At 42.2% G+C, this 10,437-nt stretch overlaps 1 protein-coding gene and 1 long non-coding RNA gene across 7 annotated transcripts in view; one reads left to right on the top strand and one right to left on the bottom strand.

Moving 5' to 3' along the window:
- The window catches only part of LOC147019997 (copine-2-like), a 59,211-nt gene that overhangs the window by 27,802 nt on the left and 20,972 nt on the right, over positions 1-10,437 (bottom strand). For both annotated transcript variants that reach the window (XM_085894909.1, XM_085894908.1), the window contains exons 9-10: positions 7,975-8,061; positions 6,472-6,531 (exon numbers count right to left, since the gene is read on the bottom strand). In XM_085894909.1, the coding sequence (XP_085751035.1) occupies positions 6,472-6,531; positions 7,975-8,061 (147 nt within the window). The remainder of the gene's footprint in view (positions 1-6,471; positions 6,532-7,974; positions 8,062-10,437) is intronic.
- The window catches only part of LOC147019998 (uncharacterized), a 35,906-nt gene that overhangs the window by 15,958 nt on the left and 9,511 nt on the right, over positions 1-10,437 (top strand). The window lies entirely within an intron of this gene.

The raw sequence follows: 10,437 nt of genomic DNA, 5'->3' as shown, positions 1-10,437 counted from the left end.
TATATATATATATATATATATATATATATATATATATATATATATATATATATATATATATATGTTGTTAAAGATTCAGCGGTGGCGGGATTCGCACCCGACTCTTGACCCCAGTGTTAAGGATTCGGACGAGTGATAGGGCTCGCACCCTACTCTCGACAGTCAAATGTTGAATATTCGGCATCACTTAACAGCACCGCCATCTCCGGGGTTATAACGCCGGCTGGCTCGGCACAGGCCTCGGGTCACGCGCCTTGAATCGTGATACCAATGTATACCTGGACCTTGCCGGTTGGGGGAATAGATCCCGGTTCCAGACTGGTTTTGTCAGAGATGGAGCGAATTCTGCCAGTCTGTAACCATTTTGGTTTTATATACCAATCGAGCGAATTGTTTCTCATCACGGCACGAACAAACCCAAAGCGGCAACTTCATACAAATCAGCCAGATTTATTGGAGACACATCGGGGAACACAACACAAGCTAGCATGCACGACAATGTTATAATCAATCTATAACCCGTTCTTAACTAGGGAGCTACGGATTACGGGTTTCGAAGGGGACCCCAGCGAGCTAAACCTTAGACAACATGCAGACAAGACACGGACAGCATGCAGACAAGACACAGAGTACTTGTTGATGCTTCATGGACAAGAGGAAAAGTGTCAAAGGCCCGAATGTGGCTCGTGACAAGCCGATGTCAACGGATTCAAGCACCCGGCTCGAGCACGCCGCGTGGCAAGATGGCGGCGTCGTCATTTTCTTCTCACGTCACCGCTTGCGCACGCAGCCTCGGCGCGTCCAGACCCCGCGAGGTCGACAGCCCAAGATGAAAGATCTATGGTATGCTCCAGCTGGCTTTTCACAAGGTCCAGCATACAAGTCCAGGCCTGGCCTGTTCACCAGACAAGCCCAAATCGAGGTGTTGGGCTCCGCAGGCGGATCGATGGGACCACAAGACGTGTTGGGCCGTGCCGTGAGTAAGGACAGAGGCTCTGTGGTTAGACAGGTTGAACCTGTCTATGACCTCATAAAGTCGATCGCCGACTCGCACAGCAGCCAGTTCCTCTCGAAGCAGATTGCAGCCTCCCACTAGTCGTTTCTATACAGCAGGATCCTCACTCAACACTCAGGTTCAGTTACTCCCTCAGCAGATGGCAGACAGACAGACCTCATGCAGTCCCTTCCCTGCCTTTCTTTCGGCTCGCTCCTCACGAAAGCCGATCGCTAAACAGACACAGCCGTCCCCTGTACAGCCGATCGCACCACCTCGGGGCTCTCAGTTCCACCACCGTCTTTCTGGCGCTCGCTCGCCTCCCAACCGACTGCTCCTCCCAGAGCACTGGGCGGAGACTATTGTCTGGAGTGTGGAAGGAAGAAGAAGAACCTCTTGGGACACCACCATTGCACGAACAACGAACAGCCTCCTACACCTCCCGACACACATGTAACGTCCAATTACCGAACAACCTGGCTAAACATGCATTTAATGGGGGATCTGGGCTAATCCTCTATTTCATAACACACTCAGGACCATTTCCGCAACTATATATATATATATATATATATATGTATATATATATATATATATATATATATATATATATATATATATATATATATATATATATATATATATATATATATATATATATGAGCCTAGTGTTGGCGCAGTGGTTAGGGCAGCGGCTTGGGATCCAAAAGGTCCTGAGTTCAAGCCCCGTTGGGCCACTGAATTAATACACCAGGGGGTTGACTCAGCCTGTCATCCTTCCGAGGTCGGCGAAATGAGTACCAGTGTACTGGGCCGGTGTATACCCCGGTTAAAATAGGTGTACCATATCCCTGTGTCGTAAGAGGCGACCATGGTTGCGTCAGGAAGGGCATCCGGCGTAAAACATTTGCCAAATCACTATGCGGATCATACGGATGATCCGCTGTGGTGACCCCGAACGAGAGCAGCCGAAAGAAGAAGAAAAAGATATGTATATATATATATATATATATATATATATATATATATATATATATATATATATATATATATATATATATATGAAGACCACAAGGGGAAAACCGGTGGTGTCACTTTTTTCAATTTCAGGGTTATTGCACCTGCCAATAGTTGGCAACATAAGGTTTCCTCTCACAATATTACTTTAACAAATAACCAGGGGTGTCACATAATTTATATGGTATAAAGTTTAGTCGTGCAATGAAAAAACAAGTGTTGTCAAAGCTGATCAAGTAGAAACCCTGAGTTGTCAGTACTTTACTCCTGATTATCTCCCTTTCATTCATGTTAACTGTTCCACCATAATATTCAGAGTTGAGAAACTAAAAAATGAAAGGTTGTAAAACTTTCACAGCATAAACTCTGAGCACTACAATAGCCTATTTGGTTATATCATGGATCTATTATTTTTGATCACAGGTTTTGTGTTCTGCAAAGTATTAAAATTAAAGTTTTCACTTAGATAAGATTGGCTTTCTGCGTCATTCATGTTAACTGTTCCATCATAATATTCAGAGTTGAGAAACTAAGTTATAAAAGGTTGTAAAACTATCACAGCATCAACTCTGAGCACTACAATGGCCTATTTGGTTATATCATGGGCTCTGTAGTTGGTGCATATTGTGGTTCAAGCCTGGTCAAACCTTTATTGTGACTTTTATGGGACCCACGCCGTGGCTTCATGGTTAGCGCGTCTGAGTACCCATCCTCATTCGATGTACCCACCGCCCAATCAACCTGCTTAGGTATATGAGGGAGTCACATGAGGTGACTTCGGCTCTCGCGGGGGTGGTTTATCCTTGGTTTCCTCCCGGTTTTCGATCATATTAAGTAGTACGGAGTAAGAAATGGAGAATCCGTCGTCATATAAGCGAAATACCCTTGAGTATGGCGTTGAACACCAATCAAACAAAAAAACAATGACTGTTTAATGTTGAAAAAAATAATCTGTGATCACCAAAGTCATTTAATGTATGCTAATAACCAACAAGCATGAATTTCCTACACATCCTGGGTTAAAATTGCATGGCAATTATTAAACAAGGGAATAACCAGTGATGTCGGTTTGTAACATTGATTCGTTATTTGCTCTTAAATTAAATAACACAGAAGCTTGGCAAATGCAACATGCTTAATTTGATCGGCCAATGATCACTCTTCCTTTTACTGGAAAAGAAATCTATATGACAGTTATTAAACAGTCCGCCAAAGTCTTGAAACTTTGTTTTTCAGTTTCTTCAAAATTGACTTATCCTGACATCTCTGGTTTTCCCCTTGTGGTCTTCATATATATATATATATATATATATATATATATATATATATATATATATATATATATATATATATATATATACATATATATATATATATATACATATATATATATATATACATATATATATATATATATATATATATACATATATATATATATATATATATATATATATATATATATATATATATATATATATATATATATATATATATATATATATATATATATATATATATATATATATATATATATATATATATACGAGCAGAGCTTACCCATTACCCATCGCTTTGATGATGGACCAATTAGTTGCCCTGTTTGCAAAACAATTTGGGTGAGAAGGAGAAGGAAAGGAAGACAAATGTACATCCCGCTCCCCCTCTGCTCTGGCTGTGAGCTGGAGGGCAATCGATGTCTGGGTCAGGCCTAGGGAGTCATGGATTCACTGGATCATGGGGTGTGGCACTGCCGGTATCTGTGCAGGAGGACATGGCATCAGCTGCGGCTGTTTGGACATGTGGCTCGATTTCCTAACGCTGATCCTGCTCACCAGATTCTCTCAGCAAGGGACCCTCGCGAGTGGAGGAGACCAATGGAATGACTGCGTGCCTCGTGATTGCAGTAGGTTGATCGGCATCTTGAGGAGATGGAGATGGGCCAGGCATCTGCCTGGGGGATGGCCAGATGAATGCCCATGGAATACCAGTGGAAAGTGGACGCAGTGACGCGCTGCTCTGGTGCTTGCTCCCATACCTGATCCCCTTCGCTCACATCTCCCACCCCCCCCCCCCAATTCATCCTAATGTCCCTTTCTGCTAGAAATGTCGCACACACTATGACAGGCTTCTTGGCAGGTCCTTCCGTTTTGGAGGGGGGGGGGGAAGGAAAGAGAACAAATTTACCCATGCGGAGTACTTTAACCTCAGCATTGCCCAAGTAAAAAAGGTAATTGTAATACCCTTTGTTACCACCACTAGGTGGTGCTTCATGGTACACATTTACATGGATAATTTACGCCCCCTCCCCCCCCCCACCCTCCGTATGAGGCCATGACCACATAGCCAATGTTACCCTCCCACAAACAAAATTGTATTTGTACTCAGTGGTTGGAGTTTTCACTTAAAAGATGTGGCCTTGCATAAAGAACAATGGCACAGAGAGAGAGAGGGGGTGGGTGAGAGAGAGAGAGAGAGAGAGAGAGGGGGGTGGGAGAGAGAGAGGGGTGGGGGAGAGAGAGGGGGATGAGAGAGAGGGGTGGGGAGAGAGAGGGGGATGAGAGAGAGGGGTGGGGGAGAGAGAGGGGGTGAGAGAGAGAAGTGGGGGAGAGAGAGGGGGATGAGAGAGAGGGTGGGGGAGAGAGAGAGAGAGAGAGAGAGGGGTGAGAGAGAGAGAAGTGGGGAGAGAGAGAGAGAGTGGGGTGAGAGAGAAGTGGGGAGAGAGAGAAGTGGGAGAGAGAGAGAAGTGAGAGAGAGAGAGAGAGAGAGAGAGAGAGAGAGAGAGAGAGAGAGAGAGAGAGAGAGAGAGAGAGAGAGAGAGAGAGAGAGAGAGAGAGAGAGAGAGGTGGGGAGAGAGAGAGGTGGGGGAGAGAGAGAGGTGGGGGAGAGAGAGAGGTGGGGGAGAGAGAGAGGTGGGGAGAGAGAGAGGTGGGGAGAGAGAGAGGTGGGGGAGAGAGAGAGGTGGGGGAGAGAGAGAGGTGGGGGAGAGAGAGAGGTGGGGGAGAGAGAGAGGTGGGGGAGAGAGAGAGGTGGGGGAGAGAGAGAGGTGGGGGAGAGAGAGAGAGGTGGGGGAGAGAGAGAGAGGTGGGGGAGAGAGAGAGGTGGGGAGAGAGAGAGGTGGGGGAGAGAGAGAGAGAGAGAGAGAGAGAGAGAGAGAGAGAGAGAGAGAGAGAGAGAGAGAGAGAGGTGGGGAGAGAGAGAGAGGAGAGAGAGAGGTGAGAGAGAGAGAGAGGTGGGGAGAGAGAGAGAGAGAGAGAGAGAGGTGGGGGAGAGAGAGAGAGAGAGAGAGAGAGAGAGAGAGAGAGAGAGAGAGAGAGAGAGAGAGAGAGAGAGAGAGAGAGAGAGAGAGAGAGAGAGAGAGAGAGAGAGAGACCATGGCATTCATTTATACACATATATGCAATTAATCTAAGTTTATCATGCTGCATTCGTTTACAGGGTGTATTTTATTCTTGAGACAATAATTTTGTGGTTCACACATCACATGACCTCACAATGATCCTGCAAAGCTCCATCTACTTTCCTTTTTTTATCCATCACTTAAAGGGCATTGGTCTCCATTTTCACCATTTTTTTTATTTCATTACCGAAAGATTTTTTTTAATATAGTTACTTGACACCAGTATTAAGAAAATATTGCTTGTGTCAATACAAAGATATTAACAATTGAAATGCGTAATGAAGGGGATGCACAAGGTTTTATTCCCCCTAAAAAAATGTATACAGTATTGTAACGACACCAGGAAGCTCACCGACCATTCATAAAAATGTGCGACACGGGCAGCTAGTGTAAATTAGATAGACAACGACTGACATCTGTACCCAGTTACATTGGCATAGGACAGTTCGTTTGTCGTTTGAGGGTGAGGGGGTGGATTTTTTGATTCACCAATAAATGACATCATTTTGACCTTTTTCCAATGACCTTTTTGAGGCAGGTCCATTCAAACATAAGATTATATCTTCTAAATATATTGATGTCAGAATTAAATATTGCTAATCTTTAAGAATAAACAAACTTGTAAATATCGAGAAACTTGCTCTTAAAACCTTCCATCTCTCCCATATCCCTTTATCAGTGGAGCATATACCTATTACGTATGCACAAGGAGAGACTATAGTGAGAAAATGGAAAAATTAGAAAAGGAAGAAAAGAATGAATTATGGAGGAGATTGGGCTGGGGGGAGGAGGGGGGGGGTAATATGAGAATGGAAAGTACATTGAGAAAAGATTAAGTGGAAGAGTAAGGGTAAGGAAAAATCAAATATGGAACATATTGTGGTTAGAACATGGGAGGGAGGGCAAAACTTTGCCATATTTGCAGACATACTATATAGATGTCCCTTTACCAGCACAAAATAGTACAGGAGGGAAAATATCATATTGGTACGTCCAATAGTGCAACGGTTATATTTCCATATGGTGGTTTAATTTGAAGAAAGCATTTATCAGGACTTACTGTGAAATGCAGTTGGCATCCACCAAAGATGTAGTCGAGGAAAGAATATTCACGTTCAATCTGCGACATTCCATACACACAACTACGACCTTCAAGTACATCAGGTACCACAAGAGTATCTACTGCGAGCTTTATGACAATACGACGTTTATATGAGACGAGCGATTCCATTTCACTCATCTTGGAATTCACTCATCTCGTCCATAACTTTTTGAGATATCGTGCTCACAAACAAACACACAAAGACAGGGACAAAAACATAACCTCCATTCACCTTTGGTGGAACGGATAAAACGGTATTTCTAAAAATGTGTGTGTGTGTGTGTGTGTGTGTGTGTGTGTGTGTGTGTGTGTGTGTGTGTGTGTGTGTGTGTGTGTGTGTGTGTGTGTGTGTGTTTACAAAACATACCGAAGCTTTATAAGCTCTCCTGAAAAATCCTCCACTTGCTCCATTTAAAAGAAGGGTGATTAAACATTTCTACGTGCACAAAAAAAAAATTGAAAGATAAAAATTGAAAAGAAGCGATTGTAAAATCCTACTATTAATTTGGAATTGGCCACTGGCTTAAACACCAATACAATTTTTTTTATTTAGATGCCTCCCCCTCAGCATCAAAATAAGCTCTATATATATATATATATATATATATATATATATATATATATATATATATATATATATATATATATATATATATATATATATATATATATATATATAGATATCCAACAAACAGTTTCAAATGGAGCATGTGTTATGAATCGATCATTAATTAAACAAATTCGAAGGCATCAGGTACAAAAAGATTGGTATGCTTTTGACGTGTGGGTGTGTTGTTTTGCAAATGTCACTGCTTGCTATCTCTATACATGGGTTTCAGAAGGTGGAATGGAGCCCTCCAAGATCTCAAAGTATCCACCTTCGTGTGTGCGTTTATATATGAGTGCTTCCTGATGCTATTGTAATGGTGCTGTGTCAGTCAGTCAGTTAATGAGTGAGTCAGCGAATCACTGACTCCTCAATGGTTCTCATATCTGCTGTAATCTAGACATGCTGGTGAGGCTCTGCGTTTTAAAATGCAGTGTCTTGTTTCCTTTGAGATACAATAACTTTTATATATTTATTTAATGAGAGTGGTAAAAGTGATGTGTGGAGCATGATATTCTCAACACCAATGTCTCGAAGATGCGAGAAGCAGCAAGCAAGCTGTATCATGTGCAGATGGGCTGCACAGACCATGTGTGGGTAGGTAAAGGTATAGCAAAAGGACAGGAAAAAGAAAACTGAATTATGCAAAATCAATCTGCATAAAGCAACCAAGAAGGCCTACGCAAGGTAAGCCCTTTGATGTTTTAAACCCTTCCCAGAGTTCCTCCACAGCTGCAAAGACATTCATAAATAGTACACACATGAGAATCCCAATGCAACAAACCCCCTCAGCTGCCGGACCTGTTTAATCGCTTATTGCATCATTGAAAAATAAATAAATCAATAAAACAAACCTTGCAGCACTGACACACCACAACACCAGAGTTTCGGTATCTTAGCCTGCGTTGCTTCTTTTTGGAATTCAAGCACTCAAACTCCACCTGTGTAACAATAATAACAAACAATACAGAGAAACAAAACGACAGTTACAAAGTGATCGATAGAAACGGCTCCAATCACAGCAAATTTAAAAGCAAAATAACAATTGCATCAATACCATGATCCACCAATACGACCTCATCGGCAGAGCAGCAACAAATTATTCTCAAGCTTTTATCAACCCCAAATTGCAAAATGTGAGTTAGAACCTAGTGTAGATATCATCATCATCATCATCATCATCATTATGTGTCACAAAGCATGATCATTGGTATTGTTCAAAAATAAATACTTAGCGATTACAATTTTTAGCAACAGAGGTGTGGATCACATATAGAACACTAGGACGAGTCAGTCTACCATTGCATGGCTTTTGCCAAACTTGTGTGACGAATTGACCAAAATGTCTTTCTCCTCCAATTTATCTGCTTAAGTACATGTAATCCCATCAAATCTTGGAAGCAATGACTAGTTGAGCCTAGAAATTACTGCTAACGATTAAATGAGATTTCTCAATTAACTATTAAGAGATGTGAATGTTAAGGGCCCTGTCCCACCTTGACGATTTAGCCAGTGTATGGCAACGTATCAAAATTTATCTAAATCGCTGGCGTACGCTGAACTATTGTTGTTTTTTTTTCAGTTTTGGGCGTATAATAACGTGGTGGACGTATGCATAACGTATTAGTAACGTACACAGAACGTTTCGATAACATATAGATAACTTATACCAACGAATGCTTAGCGTGTTATCGGTGTTCACAACTTATGCCCAACGATAGTCTAACTTATGCATAGCGCGGCAGCGTATCGCCGACGATCACGTGGCTTAGCCTATTAAAAGGCTGTGACTCGACAATTAAAATCATAACCGCACTAGACATCGAAGTGTCAATATCACCGTCATGCCGAAGAAAACTTCGAAGAATGCTGCAAATAAGTCTCCTGGCCGTGGCCGTGGACGCAAGCAGGATCCATAATCACCCACACCCTCCCCATCACGCTCAACTACTGCTACTGACATGGACCTACCACTACTACTACTACTACTACGACTGACGCGCTCACCTACTACTACTACTGATACTACTGACATGGACATCTACTCAACATGGAGTCTGGAACACTGACGGGTTCCTCTTGTGAACCCCATTTTTATATACCAATTCCCCTAAACGCTGCCAATACGCCATTATACGGTAGCTGTAAATTAGAAACATGTTCAGTAAGTTCTGTGGTCGTCCTGAAGACGTGAAATACATCTACATACGTCAATATGCGTTGGAGATACATTACAGATAGGTTCAAAGCACGTTACTCATAGGTTAGAAATAAGTTTCGGGTACGCTAGACATTACCTCGACGTATTTCGACTTATGAGTAACTTACAAGTAACGTGTGTCGACGTGTGTCAACGATCGCATAACGTGCCTACAACTTATGGCCAGCGTATGCGGAACATGAGTCGTACGTCGAAAAATTTTGAACATGCTTAAAATTTGTCGACGAGCTCGGCGTACTACGACGTATGCCAGTGTGCTTCAGCGTGCTCTTAATGTATACAAAACTTCCCCGCAACGTATTCGACATGTGCCAGCGTATTCGCCAAATTTTTCATACGTCAGCATACACTGGCTAAAACGTCAAGGTGTGACAGGGCCTTAAGTTTAGTATTTTCTTTCATGGAAAATTTGGGAGAAGAGTAGGACCAAGCTGTTCAGAATGACTTCCTAAAACAAAGGAAGGGAATAGTCGTCAACAACAAAAAGTGGACTACAGCAGGACATGTAGAACAGATCAGGTGGGGTAGTCAGATTATCATACCCTGAACGTTATACAAACCTGACTTCCTGAAGATTAGAATCAAAATCCTAAACATTGCTGCTTTCATGACATTTTCAGTTACAGCATTTTATATTGTCACAACTTCTTGGATCCCTTCCAGGATTCCTGAACCCACAAGGCCACCACTGCATCACAGGATACACGACGTTAATGTCTAAAAATAGGATTTACATTTAGACATTGTAGTCGGATTAGTCAACCCATATTTAGTGCTGCAGTAGTTCACAGTTTCTGTTGAGACTGTTTCAAATCGACCATCTTTGTGGTGGAAATAGTTGCCTTGGCATTAGGACAGTGGACATATAGGCAAAAGATTATCTGTCGGTTCAAATCCAGAATAAGGCTGAAATATTAACCCGAGGATGTGCACTAAATTACTGCCAATAAAAGGCACAAATAAGATAGGTGAGGTTAATGGGGTATAAAAATGAAATGGTCGTGATGGGCCATATTTCCTCCTTCTATGTCAAGGTTTACTTTCATATGCTTGTTCATTCAACAATAATCCATCTGCGTCTGTGGACATCCTCCTG

Source organism: Eptatretus burgeri, chromosome 9 (assembly GCF_056783735.1).
Source record: "Eptatretus burgeri isolate ZD-2024b chromosome 9, Ebu_testis_v1, whole genome shotgun sequence".
NCBI classification, from domain to species: domain Eukaryota; kingdom Metazoa; phylum Chordata; class Myxini; order Myxiniformes; family Myxinidae; genus Eptatretus; species Eptatretus burgeri.
The sequence above is the reverse complement of the archived record's forward strand: the minus strand, read 5'-3'. Positions and strand labels throughout refer to the sequence as shown.